Source organism: Rhinopithecus roxellana, chromosome 4, assembly GCF_007565055.1.
Source record: "Rhinopithecus roxellana isolate Shanxi Qingling chromosome 4, ASM756505v1, whole genome shotgun sequence".
Taxonomy (NCBI): Eukaryota; Metazoa; Chordata; class Mammalia; order Primates; family Cercopithecidae; genus Rhinopithecus; species Rhinopithecus roxellana.
The window spans coordinates 127,956,860-127,978,055 of record NC_044552.1 but is presented as its reverse complement, the minus strand read 5'-3'; the positions used below and the strand labels follow the sequence as shown (position 1 = coordinate 127,978,055).

Sequence of the window (21,196 nt, the reverse complement as noted above, 5' to 3'; positions counted from 1 at the left end):
TCTAAATAGTCTGTAAGGTCATTAAGTGCAGGGACTTAGTCAACTACATCATTTTGCCCTCTGTGCTATACACACTGCCTGGTACAATGAGCATGCATTTACTATTTGATTAACTTAACCAAACTAACATGAAAGACATCAGATAAACTGTCATACATATTTTGCTGAATGAAGAGACCACTAGCTCACCAGCCTAACTTTATGTATTTTTTTTTTACAGACAAGGTCTTTCTCCGTTGCACAAGCTAGAGTGCAGTACCCAATCATCACTCACTGCAGCCTTTAACTACTGAGCTCAAGCAATCCTCCAGCCTCAGCATCCAAAATAGCTGGGACTACAAGCATGCACCACTATGCCAGGTTATTATTATTTTTGTGTGTGTGTAGAGACAAGGGCTTGCTATTTTTGCCTACCAGACTAACTTTATTAGGGATAGTAATCAATCCTATAAATGCACAAATCAATGGTTCCTGCCCCAATAAGGTGTTGCCAACAAGACCATATTAACAACTCAGACTGATATCACTTGTTTTAACAAGCTTTGAAGGATATTATATTTGACATTCTGTCATAAATGCAAAAGTGTACAGAATAGATATATCCTGTTTGTCATTGCTCACATAAAAGACAACATGTGATGCAACTGTAATGCCAATAAATTAGGTGACAAGAACAATAAGAGTCTTGACCGAAAAGGACACCTCTTATTCTTTCAAAGCATTAGCCTCTGGAAAGGTAAATGCTGATGTGACATCCTGCCCCTTCTCTGTCCCCTACCCTTTACTTGACTACATTTGAAAGCAACAGGAAAAACTCTTAACAAAATTATATGCTTTTCTAAAATGTGTTGGCAACTGGAAGCAGCCTGTAGTATAACTGTCAATGAGCAAAGAGCAAGGATAGAGTACTTTCAGCCAATGGTGTGCCAAATTGTGAACAAACTGTGGAGTCCAGGAAAGATCTCAAGTGGATACTTCAGTGAACAGTAAGTAACTGAGAAATTCAAAGGATTGCCCCTACAGACTCCTGAACCTAAATTAAAGGTAAAAATAACAGCCCTCAAAGCAATTAGCAGGCTTCACCTGGGATCTGTATTCCTGATAAGAATTAGCTGGGAAAGGGCACAATGTACTTTGCAAAATCTGAAATGTTGCCTAAGGAGTAAGCAATCAGGGCACCTGGGTTCTTCTGGCAATCTCGGCGCTCACCTTTCCTGGCTGTGGGTTTGTCCAATACCCTAGTGCAAATAGATTGAAAGTCAGGGCCTGAATCACACTGGTTAAAATTTATGGCTTCTCATGTACATTATCATATTTAAGCATACTACTATCTAGTGTTTTCATTATATAGATCTCCCATTCTCAGTTACTCATTTTCTGATTCAGTATCCTTTAGGTATTATTGTGATGAACATATGTAGCAGTCTGCTTTCCAAATAATAAGTGAGCCATGATTCTGGGGTCCAGGACAAGCATGTACACATCCCTACTTTTAGAACTGTTTCATATTTAAATTTAGATGTGCCATAGAAGTTGTGAAGTTTTGTTAATGCTCCTTTTATTAAGACTGAATCTGGTCAAACAGTACACCAAAATGATAACAACTTAAGAAATTTACTTTTTTTTAATTTTTTTTGAGATGGAGTCTCACTCTGTCACCAGGCTGGAGTGCAGTGGCACAATGTCGGCTTACTGCAACTTCTGCCCCCTGGGTTCAAGCGATTCTCCTGCCTCAGCCTCCTGAGTAGCTGGGACTACAGGTGTGCACTACCACGCCCAACTAAATTTTGCACTTTTAGTAGAGACGGGGTTTCAACATGTTGGCCAGGATGATCTAGATTTCCTGGCCTCATGATTCACCCACCTCAGCCTCCCAAAGTTCTGGGATTACAGGCGTGAGCCACCACTCCCAGTCTAAGAAATTTAATTTTTAAACGAAGATGAGTAGCCGGGCGGTGGTTCATGCCTATAATCCCAACACTTTGGGAGGCCGAGGCGGGCCGATCACTTAAGGTCAGGAGCTCAAGACCCGCCTGACCACAGGAAGAAACCCCATCTCTACTAAAAATACAAAATTAGCCATGCGTGGTGGCACACACCTGCAATCCCAGAACTTTGGGAGGCTACTCGGGAGGCTGAGGCAGGAGAATCACTTGAACCTGGGAGGCGGAGATTGCAGTAAACCGAGATCATGCCATTGCACTCCAGCCAGGGCAACAACAGCGAAACTTTGTCTCAAAAAAGATAAACAAATACACAAAATAAAAAATAACTGAAGATGAGTTTATGAAGACAGTTGCTGCCACCACAATCACAAAGAAGACCTAGGTTAGTAGGAGCATCCAGTCAGAACACAAAGTTGCAAATACTGTAAGCACATTGTAAGGACATTATCTCAGTGAGATTCCAGCCTGCAGTGCAAAGAGCTTCTCTGGTAAGAAAGTTAACAGGGATTTCTACTATCTGGACTGCACAAGTGTTACACAAAGAAAAGAGAAGTTTGTGTCCATTAAAGCTAGAAAAGGTAGTGTTAAAAAGTTGGAAAAATAAAAGAAATCTAAAGCTCGAGTCAAACATAAAATCCTTCTCAAAGTTTGGAAAGGTTTTCCTCTGTGTTGACAGGCCAAAGAGCAATTCTGCAAATGAGCTAATAATTGTCAAAACTTTAGCCAGACCTTTCCACCATGTGCCAGGACTAAGTGGCTTTACTCAGAGGACAGCAGCTTGAAAAAGTCTTGGGGTTCAAATAGATTTGAAACTACCTCATTGCTTTGTGAACTAAGGAAAATTAAACAGCTAGACAACCTTCAAAAAGAAAAAGAAAAAGAAAAATGTTATATAGAATTCATAAACACATGTTCTAAAGGCCAGTGCATTTGTTTAGCATATGTGTCAAATGCAAACAGAAGCAATACTGATATTCCTTCCTCATTCTATAACCATTGGGGAAACAATATACCAACATTCTTAGGCATTAAAGAGATCCCTCTTATCTTGTTGATTAATTCTAATTATCTCATTCTAAATCTGAGTGCTACTCCCAGATAGGACATAATACTTACTGGGATGGGCACTGCTTGGAGTGGCAGAGATTTCATTCCTCCACTTTCTGGTCAATTCTTATTTTAACCTTATTCCAATTTAGAATTTTCATATTTTATCATCTGAGATTAAATCGTTCTAGAAGGTAAGAAATTGTTTGTAGGTCAAAAACTTTCCACCTCCCTCAACCCACCTAGAGAATTTTAAATGCATTTTCCAAAGATGTTGGGTAGGTTTTTATACATGGCGAGAATCTGATCTCTACAAAAAAATTTTTTAAAATTAGCCAGGTATGGTGGCGCACGCCTGCGGTCCCAGCTACTCTGAAGGCTGAGGCAAGAGGACTGCTTGAGCCCAGGAGGTTGAGGCCGCAGAGAGCTATGTTCACACCACTGCATTCCAGCCTGGATGACAGAGTAAAAGAATAAATTTGCCTCTTGTTTTCATAAACACTGGATTATATTCTATAAAGTGATGCTTGTGGTCTTTGCTATCAGCATACTGAGTTGATTTACTTCAGGCTTCCTATTATCTATTCTCTGGTGGTTTTATTTTAAAGTAAAAGATAATGTAGTTAGAAATTTTAAAAGATAACAGCGTGAGATTAGATATTCTGCAAACACTGGCAATTTCATTAACAATAATAACTAAAATAGACAAATTTTATTAGTGTGTCAGGCACTCATTTAAGCACTGTAACTCAATATTTCTCAAAACTTCTATCTGAAATGGGTACTTTCCCATTTTGAAGATGTGGAAACTGAAGGAAAGTGGTCAGATCATGTAGTAATAACATGTTGGAACATATATTCTCACTCAAGCAGTCAAGTCCCAATGTCCACATTCTTTAACACTATGCTCTATACTATGTGTGGAGATCAGCATTTGATAAGTATTCTTTTACTTAAACATAAAATGGGCATAAAATATCAGTGACTTAACACAAAATAGTTTTTTAAATTTCTATATTTGAACCTTGGGTATATGTAATTTGGTAATTTTAATTTGGCTTAGAAAAAATTTACACTTCTCCAAAATTGCTTTTTTCTCCTTAATTCACACACTAGAGACCATGTGGGCCTCCTTTAAGACTGAAGTTCAAAATCCCCATTTCCTGGTAAGACCATGAGTGTATTTAAATAACTACTGTTGTCCCCTTCATAATGAATGACCAAAAAGTGCCTTATGGGATGCAGGTGCCAGGGCAATTAGGTGATGGTCATAGCCCACCCTCATTCCTGGATGATAGGACTCTGCCAGCCACTGGCCTCCCTCTCTTGTCGATGCCTACTACACAGGGCAATGGGCTGCAGAAGCAATAGCAGAGAGAGGGCTGACCAAAGTCCAGGCAACAGAGGCAGTTCATAAGCAGCTGCAGGTCAGAGCAAATAGGATTCTGCAGCCAAACAACCAAGGATTCTGCATGTGAATGTTCAGGTTGTAAATGCATACTGACATACACCGTAGTCTAAGAGGTTGTTCACCAATCTTCCCGATTCTGCTTCCAGAGGGAGAGTTAGTGACAGCAAACCTCCAGAAAACAAATGTGCTCTCTCCTCTGCCTGACTTTGTTTACATTTCAGATTACTCAACTTTTGGGAAATTCCACTTGGTGGAATTTTACTATCATTGTGGCAATGTTTTTGTAATTCTTTTTCGGTAGGCTTTTACTTGTTTGAGTAGTTTCAAGACCATGGAAAGACTACAGATGGGCTGGAATTATCCTAGGCAAGTTCTGAAGTGAATCAGCAAACTGAGACAGACAGAGCTTTGATACTTGCCACATCTCAGGAGTATGGTCAGTTACAAAATATATGGTCAGTTACCAAAAAAGCCCCACACTTCATTTGTGAATCACTGGAAGTGGGGAGTGAAGCAAATATTACCATGCCTTAAAAGTCATTAACATTATAAATGCTTCACAGGCACTGGGACAAGTTACTGTTGGCTTACTTGCCAGCACACTCAAAACCTGGCACAGTATGGGCACATAGTAAGGTGTTCAAAGATACATGAAGTCAAAGAATAAATCAAAGAATATAAACCTCATCAGAATCGTGGGCAGAACAGCTCTGATGACAAGAGCATGTTCTAGCTCATCATGAAAAATTTTAAAAGGAAAAAAGTATACACACAGCTTTCTATATACGATATATATAAGTACTTAAAACATGTTTACATTTCTTTAACAACTTATTTTATAATCACATAATCTATATTGAATATCTGGAGGAAATACAAATACAGTAGACCCCCTTACCCAAAGTTTCACTTTCTGTGGTTTCAGCTGCCCTTGGTCAACTGTGGCCTAAAAATATTAAATGAAAAATTTCAGGCAGGGCTCTGTGGTTCACACCTGTAATCCCAGCACTTTGGGAGGCTGAGGCGGGCAGGTCACCTTAGGTCAGGAGTTCAAGATCAGCCTGGCCAACATGGCAAAACCCCGTCTCTAGTAAAAACACAAAAATTAGCCAGGAATGGTGGAGGTGGGTGCCTGTGATCCCAGCTACTTGGGAGGCTAAGGCAGGAGAATCGCTTGAACTCGGGAGGCAGAGGTTGCAGTGAGCCAAGATCATGCCACTGCACTCCAGCCTGAGCAATAAGAGCGAAACTCTGTCTAAAGAAAACAAAAAATTTTCGGACATAAATAACTTTTAAATTACACACCATTCTGAGTAGCGTGACGAAATCACATGCTGTCTCACTCCATCCTACCTGAGACATGAAGCATCCCTTTGTCTAGTGTGTCCATATTGTACAGGCCACTTGCCTGTTAGTCACTCAGTAGCCATTTCCACTGTCAATTGAAACAACATAGTATAGTATATATAAGGGTGGGTTCTATATGAGTTTCAGACATCTACTGGTCACCTTGGAATGTATCCCCCAGAGATATGGGAGGGCTACTGAACTACTTGGTAGCATTAAAGTTTATTTATACATACATAGGAAGTACATATATGTGAAAAAATTTGGGGGGGAGACTGCACTTTTTGATACATGATTGCAGAATCACCCATTATTCACAAGAAGCATGCTCACTCCTCTTTATTATACCACCTTCCCCAACACTGAGAGGCAATGTATCACTTAAACATGCAAATATATGAAGCATTTATTGTTTTCATTTCCATTCTTCAGCATATACACTTTTTGTGCCTTCGGCAATACTTTCCTTATCGTCAAAGTTTCTATTCCTAACAAAATTTACATTTTTATGGTAGTTTACAAATATAAAACTACTTTCACATATATTATTCATTTTCACCTTAAAAGTGTCTGCTTCAGTAGACTAGACAAGACATTAAAGTCATTCTTCATTGCAGTATTCTCATTTTGGTGATAAAGAAATGAGGATCAAGCAGAAAGGACTGCTCCCAAATCTCAGAAAGTGACAGAGCTTAAGACTGGAACACAAGTCATCCTGCAGCAAGGCCAATGCTCTGGGCATTCAACAGCCTCCTGCATAGATCTCCAAAGGCTTTGGCTCTGAAGTAGGTTGCTGCCAGCTCCTTCACCTCATTCATATATTTCCTGAGCATTTAAGTGTTGGTTTAGATAAAGGGACATAATGAGTCAACACTAGATAGCAATCTGCTCCAACCGACCAGGTGGTTAGGGCAAATTGTTACAAACTTCATCATTTAGGACTGACAGTCATCACATAAGGACATAAATAAGACAGAAAAAGAGTCATAAGTTACTATAATAAGTTATTTATGATAATAGACAAAAGTGTATGAAAACAAGCCTCCAGTGACAGAGAGAAGCATGATGAAGTCAGTAAACCTTCCTTCTCAACCACTGCCTTCACCCCTATGTGCCAGGCCAGCTGCCCTGGCCACTGAAGGGCCATTACAGACCTTTAAAGTGCCTGGGGACTATCCCCTGGCCTCAACTGGCACAGCCATGGTCCTCAGTCAAATCCACTAGCACTAACATGTGACTAAAACAGCCTGGGTAAATCTCTCATTAGGAGAGGAGGTAGCTAGGCAAACAGCTGCTACTTCTCTGTATTTTATTCATTACTGAGTACCTCAAGATATTTCTTATAGCAACTCTTCCTAATATCCCATGTTGCTCAAATATACATAATAAAGTTAGGCAGCAGAGGTTAGAAGATCAAAATTAAAAATAAAATCACCATCATCTCTTGAGCTTTTCAAAAATAGTAGAGTTAGCAGGTTTTGTCTGTGTCAATGCTTTCTATTAAAAATAAATAAATGCATACATGCAAACACCTATACATGCATACATATATAAATTCTGTCATGATATCTGAAAACCAAGCAGTTATCCAAGATGGTCTCCTGCATTCACAGACATATTATCACCTTATATTCAATTACTATTCAATTGGATTCAATTACTATTCAAATCCAATCATTAAGTCAGGTTTATATTTGGAAATATTGTTTCAGAAATTTGGAATACAAACCAAAATTTTTTAATCTTAAATGAGAATTATCTACATAGATTACTCTTAAGGAAAATTATATATATATAGAGAGAGAGATAGAGAGAATACATTGGTATATGATATATATATATTGTAAGAACACTAACCTATACATTAAAATCTTTAATTTGAGCTCAAGTTCTTCCTACCTGTGTGACTTTGGGCAAGTTATGTCAAATGAAGGGGTCATTAATTTCTACGGTCTTTTTTAACACCAAATTCTATGAATTTTTAATGTTAGACTAATTCAATACTGAGGCAAGGAAAATAAAATAACAGAAATAATATAAATTCATGCTTTAAAGTAGTCCTTAAAAGGAAAGCCAACAAATACTCTCAGATTAAAAACAGGTGATCTGTAAATGTATACAAGCCTGCCAGACACAAATTGCCTCTTTCCTCTCCTTCTCTTCCACCCTTTCCCACTTAGAGATCAACTAGTAGTCCCCAACAGGGAACCATCTGATCCCACTGTCTCTTCCCCATCATCTCCCACCTTCTTTCTTCCCCATCAGAAAGTTTATAAACCCTGGGCTAAGCCAATCAACCACTAACTTCCCCTCAGTCAGAGCCTTAGATTAAATGGTTGGATACATGATCTACTGGATTCAATCACTGTAAACCTTAGAGCCTTATCAGTTGCAAGCAGCAGATAATTCACATTTCCTTAAGGGACTTGAACCTGGGATCTTGTCGGGTGGGAGCTGCCACAGCCATCATGCCTCTGTATGGAGCCTAAAAAGCTCCTGGAATACCCTAGAACTAAACTGAACAGGCAGAGAAACATCATGTCTCTGGAATTATGTCAACTTCTAAATCAAGCTCCACCTGAATTGTAGTTAGGAGAGACAAATAAATTCACCTTTTGTTGCAACCAGTCTGGGTTACATTTTCTGCCAAGATACAACCAAAGAAATGTCTAATCTTTTAAGATTTGTGTACATTCATTAATGAATCTTGACTCTACCAGTGACTCACATAACCACTTGGGACAAGTTATTACTTAAACCCTCTAGGCCTTAGTTTGTAAAATGGAGATGATCCTCATCTTAAAGGATATTGTGAGGATTTAAAATTATGTAAAACACTGATCACAGGCCCTAGCAGGTCATGGGCTCTCAGTAAATGGCAGCTCATATTGTTATTTTTGCAATTGCTTTGGGAAAAGCTCTCTTCTCCAACATGTAAAAAAATAAATGAACCTAATTATGGCTCATAAGAATAAAAGCAGGACTAGTAAAAAAGACAAGTTCTAGAATTTGGAGTAAAATTAGAAAAAGTAACTGTAAAACTCTTGAAGATATATGAAAGTGCTCTCTCAGAGTTTCCCCATCACTACTTCTCCTCTAACAGTGATCAGTCTCCTATTAAACCTCTTTCTTTAAACGGCAGTGTCTAAACTAAGTACATATGGAAATCATACTGATTTACAGTTAATTAATTCAATAAATTATATATTTTATATTTAAGACAATATAGGTTAGGCAGACTTTTATTTACAGTATCAAAAATGTAGAGAATGTTGCTATTATCCCAAACCCCAGCTTCTGATCTCATGATACAGTCAACCGTAATGGGTGAATATTAATTTTTACTTCTTGTTTTTTATTAGTCTCTGCCATAACCATGTCATTATGCCAGTATTTTCTGAATCACTAGTGAATGGAAAAAAAATATAGCAGTTGTGATTTAATCAGAGACATCACTGTTGAAACAGCTAGCACAAGTAGACACATTTAGAATAGTAAATGGATAACAAAAAACACTTACAGGCTCATTAATAAGAAGGCAATTAGGTCTTCTGGGAAAATTCATTTTCTAAAAGAATGCTAAAGCAAGCTATAAAATGCAAGTAAAATTGTGTTTTGACATGAATAGTGTACACTGTCTATTACATCATAATTTTTATCTTGAGAAAACTGACAAGAATTTGTTCTTAAATATGAGCACAAAAGATAATAAAAAGAACACCAGTTATATTTAATGCATTCTACCTACTAACTCCCATTCATTAAATTTGACTGTCCTATAAATGAGCTCCTTATTACAAAGATCTTAAATAACACTTAGATGAAAAAGAGAATTATAAAGCAAGAGACTGTTACTAGTAATATCAGAAGGAATAGTATTTCCTGTATCAACATAACATTATGCTAAAAATGATTTGCATATAGCATGTTTGGTTCCTTAAAGAGTATGTTTATCTTTAAATATTCTTATACAAAATATTCATAACCAAAACTAGTCTTATTTTTAGTCTCTTATGAACATTTTTTTTTCAAAATCGTCTGAGCATTCTTTTAAAAAACTTCTATAGTACTGTTGTTTTGATGTGTCTGGAATGCTAAATAATACTCAAGCAAATATTGATCAGAAATATAACTCCGGGGGCCGGGCATAGTGGTTCACACCTGTAATCCCAGCACTTTGGAAGGCTGAAATAGGAATATCACTTCAGCTCAGGAGTTCATGACCAGTCTGAGCAACATGGTAAAACCCCATCTCTACTAAAACTACAAAAGTTAGCTGGGCATGGTGGTGCACCTGTAATCTCAGCTACTTGGAAGACTGTGGCAGGAGAATCTCTTGAACCCAGAAGGCAGAAGTTGCAGTGAGCCGAGATCGTTCCACTGCACTCCAGCTTGGGTGACAGGACGACACTCCATCTCCATAAAAAGAAAAGAAAAGAAAAGAAAGAGACAAAGAAAGGAAAAAGAAATATAAAATCCAAGGAAATGTATTACAGGTTATAATTAATCCTTTTGCAATCCTCTTGAAATTCTACAGTAAAGTGCATGTGACAATCTTTTTAAGCTGAGCTTTCTTTGTCCTAGAGCAGCGTTTCTCAGAATTAAATCTTCCATCAAATCACCTGGGGATTTAATTAAAATGCAGATTCTGATTCAGTAAATCTGGGGTGGCTCTGATAGATGATCACACATCATCACAAGTTTCCAGATGATGCTAATTATATTGGTCCATGAACCACAAAATCCCAGGACACCTTGCAGCGAGGAATACAATGACCATGAAGCAATCAGGCATCAATCCCTGGGTGGGTAGTGAGGACCCCAGAAAGCCTTCCTCTCTACTCTTGAATTTACTGAATGACCTAAGAAAAATCACATCAAGGAACTGTTGCCAGTCTGCCACTTAAGCAGCTGCTAGGTCACCTCCACTGTCCAATAAGGATTAGGGGAATTTCTGTGGCTGGTCAGCTGCAGCCTTGAACAACGTTTGGAGAATCGGCCTATGAGCAGCTGGTTAAGGAACAGGCTGCACTGGGAAGGGTTTATATAAATAGACACCAATCTTGAGAAAGATTTATTATTTTATCCTTAAAGTATAACAGTATAGCATAGTAAATAGTATAGATTATATACAGCTTATTTTCCTCTTGTTTCTATATCTATGAAATAAAGTAATGATCTATTGTCACCACTCTTTCCAAAAACGTAAGTATGGAGTTTTGATACCATCTCTAGATGTCTAGATGTCCTTACCTTCCTTCTAACCTAAATGTTTCTACAACTAAGTCCTAGCATTGTTAAGAGGTGTATATGTGTGTGTGTGTGTGTGTGTGTGTGTGTGTGTGTGTGTGTGTGTGTATTCACACACGGGACTACATACTTACATCTTTCACATTTCCCAACAAAATAAATACAAACAATAACTCCACTACACACTATTTTATTTGGCCTTGTTTCTGAATTCCCCTTATTAAAACAATTCCTAGAATGACACCTGTTGGAGGATTCAGCCAGCACTGCCCTGTTCATCATTTTCATTATCGGAGCTCAATAATCATATTAAGTGGAAACACGGATTAGTCCATTTAGGACAACTTAATTTGATCCTAAAACAACTGTTAAGTGACAAAATAAGCCACTTGTAATTTTTATGGATTATCAACACACAAAGGAGAATGCCAAAAAATTCAACCAGAGTTAAGTGGGGAAATGGCAATGTTCCACGAGAGGATCAACGTGATCCTTAGATCCCAGGCCCAGTGTTTTCCAGAACCTCAACAATCTAAAAAATACTCACAAAACTAAGTTTTTAAATTACATACACTTAGTTTTCATTATTAAAATATTAAATACAGATCAAAAGAATTCCCACAAGAATACAAAAGGAAAATAAACATACTTCCCGCAACAGAATCTTCATGAAACTTTAAAAACCTTTTATGTGAAACTACATTTCTTTAGGAGTATTTTCACAAAACACATTTGCACTAATGTGGAGTGTTAAGTTTATAGACTATTCAGAGTTCACAATGACGTCAAACATCATAATATTTTTTAAGTTTTCCAAAGCATAGTTGTATGTAACTCATCTCACTTATAATATCAAGCAATATGGTTCTGAAATTGTCTATCCCCATTTATAAAAGGGAACTCAAAGACTTTCAGAGACAGCAACAAATGAACATTCTGTGACATTAAAAGATTAGTTCATGGATACACACATTTGCTTTTTGCTTCAATTGAAATAAAAATTAGCCGGATTAATGTATTATTCACTTACTTTGTTATCAAATACTATTTTAAGACCTATCAGGAATTGGTGTCTTGTACTTTTTTTTTTAGTACTATGACAAACAGCATGAGTTTTGATTAAAAAAACAAGTCATGTTCAAAAGCAATTACATCTTTTTAGGCAAAAAGAAACACCATTTGATAAAGGAACACAGACCAGATACATATGATCAAAGCATAAAGACTGAGAGGAATACACAGAGGGAAATTTTTACATTGACAGAACTAGAAATAAATGTGCTTGGGCAAAGGCAAAGGCTGATTTCAATAGACAAGCCAAAAATAGGACTTTTTTTCCTCTTCTAAAAATTAAGTAAAAGATCAAAGACACATACACACACACACACACACACGTGCACACACACAGAATCCCTGTGTTCTTTGTTTTGTCTTTAAGAACAATCTGTAAACTCTCTTGATGCTTCCTGCTCTCAATCTTCCAGCATCTCTCTTCCTGCCCTCCATGAAAAGCAAGTAGGGGAAATGGGAGCAGCATAGATCCCTACTTAGCATGATTTACACTGTTTTTAACACCAGTTTGAGTAGACCTGGTACACTGCACTTTAAAAATATTAGTAGCCAACACACTTTTTCTATATGGAATCATATCACATGAATTAAATATTCCTTTAAAGGCCAGAAAAACCTGTAACAAACCATCAATGCTAGAAATATGAGAGTTGGTGGGAATGCTGGCATTAGCTTTGGTTAGTGGATGAGTCATATTTCCAGTTCTTAAGGACATGTACAGCACTAAAATATATTTGGCAAAACCAAAAGGGCTGTGATCTTGTGTATATGTATGTGGGGCTCTGTTTTTGCTAGAAAAGAGTAGGAGGGAGTGTGGGAGGGGGCAGAGAGGCAGAGGGGTTGATTTATTTTTCAAATTCACATTTATGAACACAAAGAGAGAGCTGTCAGCAGTACACATGCCAATGTCCAAACAGCAGCCAGACTCGCCTCTTTCCATCTGGATAGGCCAGACACAAAACTACATCTCGCGATCTAGGAAAATCAACAGTCAGATACAAGGGGACTAGAGAGAGAAAAAACAGTTCTGGAAATGTCCAGCTACATATGATTGCTAGTGACTAGAATGTGGAGTTTTAATGAATTGAAGGACTGAGGGATATTTAGCCAATCTAAACCAAAAAAAACTAACAGGCAAACCTTAAAGCAAGCTGGCTCCAATACACCTTCCGAGCAGGTAAAAAGTGTAAGAGAAATTAATTTCACATAAAGAGACAACAAGGAGTCAGCTATTGCTCAGGTGCTGCTTAGATGAGTTACAGGGTTCTAAGGATCAGGTGAGTGCACATCAACAGGGTGACATGGCAGGAGCTATAGACAAAGCAGGATCTCGAGCTGTATTTCCAGGCTCCTATCATACAAGAGAGACAATGGTCCCTCTCTAGGTCGTTGATAAGACTGCATCTAAAAAGCTACATATTATTCTCAACACAGAGTTGAAAAGCTGAACCAACAGTTAAACAAACAGCTAAAGAAACTGACTAAAAATAATTTTTTTCTGTAGTTAGAAACACTAGGAATGTTAATAGTGACTCTTCCACGGGTCTAACTCAAGTAAGGATTTATACAAGGTAAATTTAAAAAAAAATTAAGGATAATCGATCATTGTGCTGACAAAATTATGGTCTGGCCAATCTAGTATGTTTATGTTTAACAATAATTATGTTTAACAATTAAAATGAATGACTGACTGAGTGAAAACACACAGATGTGCGCACACACACACACACACACAAATCCTGAACAGCCTGCACTTACTGGAGAGAGAATTTGGAAGCAGTAAAAAGCCAAAACTAAGGCACTTAATGATGATTACACCCCAGATAGCTGCACAATGCTTTGCAATTTACAGTGCTAGTTCCCATAAATTACTTCATTTGATCATAAAAACCATGTGGAAAGGTCAAGTCGGGTATTATTATCCCCATTTTACAGATGAGAAAGCTGAGTTTCCAAATCACCTTACCTGCATCTGGTTTCGTCAGTCATCTAAGTCCTACAGAAAACTTTCTTATATTATGATATCAAGATATCATAGCCATACAACCCAGTGAATAAACTTTAATACTTCTTTATTCTTCTATGCCTCGGTTTCCTCAGATATGACATGGGGGTCATTTTAAGTGAGAGATGAAACTGAAAGAATATATGAGTTGAGATTTACAGAAAGTTCTGGTTTTAAAGAGGCTCACAGTGCAGCAGTTTTACACTTTAACTGTAAAAGCTAAGAAAAAAAGTCACAATAATGAAAACACTCTTGCATTTTTGGTTTAAACAAAGAAAACCGAGTAAGTATACGACACATGTCATATATTTTCAATGCTCAGCCTTTCAAAATTTGCTTTTGAAGCTTACTACATTAGGGACCACATGATATCAGAAAGTAAACTGATCTCAATGAATATTATTTGAAAGACATACTTAAGATATTTTTAAATTCTCAACATGAATTTGTCTTTAACTTTTAAAGTGTGTTTATTTAAATTTCTCAAAAGGAATAAAAGTTCACTATTTAAAGTAACATATAAGAAAAAACAGAAAAATAGAATACACCTCCAATCTCTAATACATCTCTAATCTATGTCTGCAACAAATCTGACTGCCATAGAATTTTATGACAAAAAAATCAGATGATTTATGATAGCCAGAAAAAAGGAAGTATTAACAAAACAAACTTATAATTTGTGAAGAAAGGCAAATCCACAATCTGACTTTAAACTCTGGGAATAAAAGACATTCATTTCTGGGCATACATCCCTAACGGGCAAAATCTTGAGATGCAATCGTGTGATTACTGTACTTTTCAGGAATGCACATTATATTAATTAAATATACAACATAATATCAAATGTTATGCTTGTCACTAAAGAAAGCCAGGCATATTTAGTTAAAGTACTTAGAACTAGATATCTAAGAACACAATTGTTTATTGTACATTCTAAACTCCAGGTATCAAAAAAGCTCATTTGCACATTCAGCTGGAGGAAACGTAATATTTACTTGTTAATTAAAGGGTAAATAACATTTAAAAAGAGAAAAAGAAAAGTTTCTTTACTGCTGAAAATATATCCATCAGCTGTGGCGACATTAATAGTTGCAACTCTTGAATACATGTAAGTTTAATCATGCAACTGGTAGAGTTCAAACTTTCAATTAACAAACTACAAGCCTTTTCAAGCGTAGGCTCTCGGTGCAGTGACAAACACTGTTCAGAAATCAATACTCACTCCAACTTGCCTGCATATAATGAGTTACATCAAGCACGGTTTCAATACTAACGGGCATTATATGTCAGAGATGCATGCAGTAGTGCTTACTCCAGAAAGAATTCAATTAAATCATCGGATCATTCTTTGCACAGAGCTGTTACCCTCTGCGTACATCACCTATATACAGGGCTTTTCCTCTGCATGCTGCCATTTCATAATCTCTGCCTGAATGTACGACACACGCTGCCACCTGGATCTGTTGTTTAACTCCCTTTACAGAGTTCTAAAGGGGGCGGGGATAAGAGGGCAATGGAAGGGAAATAAACGATTACTCCAGAAAACAACAATTTGAGTTTATTTCCAGGAAACAGGGCAGCCACAACAACGTGAGAAACTGTCAGGTACTAAGTAAGTTCTTTGCGTCCTGCGGCTTCAGCCAGGAGCGCGGCTGTCGCTTTTCCCGTCTTCTCCATCACCCTCTGGCCACCTCTTCGTCTCCATCTGCACCGCGAACCCCAGCAGCGGTTGCGCTCGCCAGCCAAGCTAAGCTGGGTAGGTTGGCCAGAAAAGTTGTCAGGACAGGCGGGAGGTAGACAAGTGCTTGGGAGCCCGCTCCCCAGCGTCCACCTGGTGAAAGTTCAGAGCACCCAGAGCAGAGAACGAAAGAAGCAACCAACCTACATGAAGGATAACAAAACTGGAGGGGAACAGAGGGCGGGACCGGGAAAGCCGCGGTTCACGTACTTCTTTGAGCCGCTTGACCGAGAACGCCCAGGGCTACTGCGAGACGCTCCACATGTCTCCTTTTGGGTTCCCCCGGCGGAAGGCAGTCATTTACAGTCCGCTTCCAGCCCCAGGCCGGATCCGGGGGGCGCGGGGCCAGCCTGGCAGTGGTTTTGCCCGAGGAGCGGGCTCCCAGGCGCGAGTCAGGCTCCCTCCGCCGGGCGCCCAGACCTCGATCCCCATGAACGCTCGGAGTGGGTCCTTAGAACCGCATTTCAACACATCTTACAGGGCTCCGCCGACACACACACAGAACATGCTCCAGGCAGTGCCCAAGCGCACAGGGCAAGCCCAGGAGCAACCCAGCGCTGGGGGAGGAGAAATGGGACTCGGGGAGGGACGGGGAAGTAGTTAGACAATAGTCAGGGGAGGTTATTCCCGGGACAAAAAGCACCTGGCAAAGCGCGCCGAGGTCAGTCCCTTCGAATCTCCACATTTCTGACAATGGCTTCCCGGGGAATTTGTTTAAACACCCAAGTGGCAGACAGCAACAAGCCCGCACCACAAGCAACAGAGCGCCGTCACCCGAGTCGTAACTACTTTTTCTTTCTCTCTTCCCCACTAGCCCGGCGCAGGCCACGCGAGATGCCGAAGCCAGCAGGTCCCCACAGTCTCCGGCTCGACCGTGCCAGCGTGCGCCCCGAGCGAGCTTCGGAGAGGAACAATGGGTGCCCCACGTCCCACCTGGCACGAACTCTGGGGACAGCCCTCCTTGTACCCTGTATGCCCCACCCCCGACGGACCGCGAGAGCTCCCCACGATCCTTGTCCCCAGTCCTGGCGGGGACCTGGCTCACCCCTCGTGAGCCCAGGACTCCGGGCGTTAGTCGGGGACGCCCCCCGGCCACTCACCTGCGGAGAACTGGCCGTGGGCCGACCCCAGGAGAGGCCAAGGGGAGAGGAACAAGAGCGCCACAAAAGCAGGCAGCGCCGCCGCCGCCGTATCCATGCCGAGTTTGGGAGAAGTTTCAAGCAGCTTTGCAAAGAGCTGCCGGGGGAATCGCCGCGAAATCCACGACGGAGGCGCGGGCCGGGCCTCGCGGGCTGAGGACGGGGAGAGGACAGCCGCCCGCCCGCACTTTTTCCTTCTTCGCGGTCGCCAAACTACCTCTGGGGCGAAAGCGTCGCCAGCGTCGCCGGCCGGCCGCGGCGGCAGCTCTCCATGCTCGGCGGAGGCTGCTCCTGTTAGTCAAGAGTTACTTTGCTCGGGGAGGGACGGGGGCGGAGCCGGGGGTGACGTCGCCCAGCGGGCTCCGGGCGCTTCTGAGGAATGCGGGCTCGGGCGCGGCGCCGCCGCCGCCTCCTGCCGGAGAGACGCGCGCCAGCGCCGGCCGCGCGCCCCGCGCCCCGCGCCGCCTTTGTTCGCTGCCTGAGCCCCGCCGCCAGCCGCCGCTCGCGGGGCGGGGGGGGTTGCGGGCGGGAAAGGGGACCCGGCGCAGCTCGCTGTCCTGTGCCAGAAATCAGAGTTTGAGAGGCGAGAGTTCGGTAAGCCGTGCGGCCAGAGGACCGACGACACGCGCAGAGAAACCCCTGCAGTCCGAGGAGAGGCGTCCTGGGATTCCGCCCCCAAGGTGGAGATCCCCCCCGAGCGGTTGCCGATAGAAAGGGGAGTGTGGAAGTGCCCTGAGGAAACACCCGCCCGCCTGGAAAACTCCCCTTTCCTTATTCTTGTAATAAAGAATAAGACACCCCACCCCCATCGAAAACTTGTCCCTTATTCATAGAATAAATAAAACTTGAACCAGAATAAACAATCGGTAACTTTCCAGCGTGAACAGCTGGCGTGTCTCCTTTCTGGTTTATTTGTCATTTGCCAAGTATTTGGATTTACTCTGCTTCACTGACTTTGCTTGTTCTGAAACCTTCCGGCCCCTTTCCACTTCTCACCTAAGAACTGCATCAGAGCTTATTATCCCTTCCCTGCACCTAGGTCTGGTGGGGTAGGAAAGGGTGTGTGTGTATGTGTGTGTGTATTTATATCTAGTAGCTAGTTAAGGCATAAGTATTTAACAAAAGGACTTTTACACTGACCATGAAAACAGCTTCTTTGAAATGATTCATCTGGCAGAAAATAATGCTATATTATGACAGTAAAATATTTCACAGTTAACTACTTCAGCAGCTTCAAGTGGTTTCGCCATATGCCACCCTGCCTTACTTTCTATGGTAAGACTGTATGGTACATACTTTATTCATTTTGGTAAACTATCCCAAAAAAATAGGTATGGTCACAATTGAATAACATAACTTTGATTCAGAATTCTTATGTGTTATGTACAATTGCTAAAACAATAGTCTGTTGATTGACATCTGTCAGTTTCTCAGACATCTTAGCCTTTGTAAATCAAGACAATGTGAAATTCATTTTAATATAACATTCACATAATTTACCAAGCCCCATATTCTTTTAATCAAATATATGTTATTAATGAGCAGACTTATGACAGAGCCTGTGGAAATAAAAACGTAATAAATATACACACAAATATATACATGTATATATACATATTATACACACATACATATCAGGCAGAAGAGACTTAAAAATTCTGTGAGAGTAGTAGCTTGCTCATTAGCACACTGACTAGCCCAACACTTGTCAATTGAGTTCAACATAGTTAAGTTCATCCTTCCTTAGGGTACAATGTAGATTTTTTTTTTTTAACTCATTAACCTATACCTTTCAGCACACCATCACCATTCCATTTCTTTAATTAGAGAACATTCCTAGATCCCAGGTAACAAAAGACTGAGGGACATATTTTTCTTTTTGAGGACAGTAGAACTTCCTAAAATTTAGCAGCAATTTGTCCCAGTAAAAGCAAACAAAATCCTACCGTCTATATACTAATTCATCCGTTCTACTCTTGTAAGAAATGTAAAAGAAGTTCATGACATGGTAATTTGTTTGTTTAAACACACAAACAAAAAACTTCTTTAAAGATTTTCACACAGTGCCAGGACAAAGTACACACAATTCTTACCTTGCCCATTTTGGGGGACAGCTGATAGAAGATTCATTTCATGAAACTTTATTACTTTCTCTATCATGGAAGTAATAATAATAGCAGGTAATGTTTAGAAAGTTCTTCAAATGTTCTAGGCTCTAGTCTTAGAATATACAATGTCACATTGAGACATCAAGATTTTCAGTGTTTCATTAGTTCAGACAACAATTCTGAAGACTTTGGTACAATTATTATTCCCATTTGACAAATAAGGAAACAAGGTTATAGACTAAGTAGACTTACCCAAAGACACATACTTAAGTGAGAAGTGGGGGAGGCAATGCAAAGAGAAGAAAGGAAATTCTCAAAAGAAATCAGCAAACCAACACAGACGCTTTCTCACTAAAAACCAAAAGAATGCAATAAAACTTTTAGGTGAGTACATTATTCCTTTTGTGCATAACTAATGCTGACCAGTATGGATTGAAATTGCTTGAGTAGAAACCTTGTGGGTCTTCTACATAGCTAAGTGCTTGGCAAATATTTGGAATCAGTAGATTTTAGTTTATTTGAAAGAATAAATGAATACATGAATCAATAGAAGTATAAATTTGGTTAAACTTTTGAAAAAAAAGTCAGCCTGCATTAAAAATCACTAAAATCTTCATATTCTTTCATCTAGAAGCTATTGCAAGTAAATAATCCAAAATATGAAAAATGTTATTTACAGTAAGATTTTTATCGTTTACAAAATAGTGGAGAATACAAATATTCTACAATAGACAGATTAATAAGCATTATATAGTAGAATATCTCATAGCCACTAGAAATGAAAGTTATGACAAAAGGGTAAATTGCAAGATGGAAAAATGATTATGATCAAATGTTCGGTAAAATAATCAGAAGACATTACAGTTTCAGTTTAGAAAGATAAAAAAGTTCTGGAGAGGGATGGTGGTAATGGTTGCCTAACAACGTGAATGGACTCAATGCCACCAAACTATATACTCAAAAATTGGCAAAATGATAAAGTTTATGCTATGTATATTTTACAACAACAAATAAAAGCAGAATACAAAAGTCTGTGTACTATGACCAAGAAAAAAAGAATGCTGAAAAAATTTCAAAACATAATATTAATATAATTAGCAATAGATGTAGTATACTAAAATTTTATGGCAGCTCTTCTCTATTTTCTTACTGTTTTGGCATATGGTTACAGTATTCCTTTTGAAAGAGGACAGCTTTGTGTTCTGATTGCAGATCTACCGCACACTAACTCCAATCATAACCTTAGATCTGCATACGGCAAGTGTTTGCTGAAGAATCCCAGTTCTATCAGATTTAAATAAGTATAATTCAAAAATACAGCCTCAAGATTAAATTAGCTTGGAGAACTCTGGACTGAGCAAAGTTTAACAGATTTCTTCAATATAGCAAGCTTCTTTATTGTAGGATCTTTCCCATGGTTTCCAAGATGGTATTGTGCACTGTAAGTCTATTGGAGAAGGAAAAATTTGCATTGTTTCTCAGTTTTGGACCACAGAACCCTTTAACAGAGGAGTAGGTCTCAGGACCAGGGCTCCAGGGAACAGAATTTTGGAACATTGCCTTAAACAACATTTAGTACCACTGTGTCTTAATTTCCTTCACGTGAAAATGAAGTAATAATGTTTTTAGAGGATTAAATGATATATACATATAAATATATATATATATTCTTGTACAGCTGCAGATTTGCTTGTAAGTATAGACATCAGGCCAGGCACGGTGGCTCACACCTGTAATCCCAGCACTTTGGGAAGCTGAGGTGGGTGGATCACGAGGTCAGGGGATCAAAACCATCCTGGCCAACATGGTGAAACCCTGTCTCTACTAAAAATACAAAAACTAACTGGGCGTGGTGGCACACACCTGTAGTCCCAGCTACTCAGGAGGCTGAGGCAGGAGAATCACTTGAACCCAGGAGATGGAGGTTGCAGTGAGCCGAGATCGTGCCACTGCACTCCAGCCTGGCAACAGAGTGAGACTCCATCTCAAAAAAAAAAAAAAAAAAGTGTAGAAATGAAAGGGCCTGGTTGATAACAGCTGGTAAATGTTATTTTCCTTGTTCACTGAAGGACTACCCACAAACTTGCATTGAGTGGAAGCAAGGTTTTTTTATTTACCCAGTTGCAGATCATGA

At 39.6% G+C, this 21,196-nt stretch overlaps 1 protein-coding gene across 8 annotated transcripts in view; it reads right to left on the bottom strand.

Annotated features, from left to right (window-relative positions):
* Positions 1 to 17,373, bottom strand: part of PTPRK (protein tyrosine phosphatase receptor type K) — a 571,158-nt gene extending 553,785 nt beyond the window's left edge. For 7 of the 8 annotated variants that reach the window (XM_030929049.1, XM_030929051.1, XM_030929050.1 and 4 more), the window contains exon 1: positions 16,916 to 17,373. In XM_030929049.1, coding sequence (XP_030784909.1) covers positions 16,916 to 17,012 — 97 coding nt within the window. In that variant the 5' untranslated portion in view covers positions 17,013 to 17,373. The remainder of the gene's footprint in view (positions 1 to 16,915) is intronic. The other variant, XM_010358433.2, reaches the window with a different exon arrangement.
* Between the last annotated feature and the right edge of the window lie 3,823 nt (positions 17,374 to 21,196).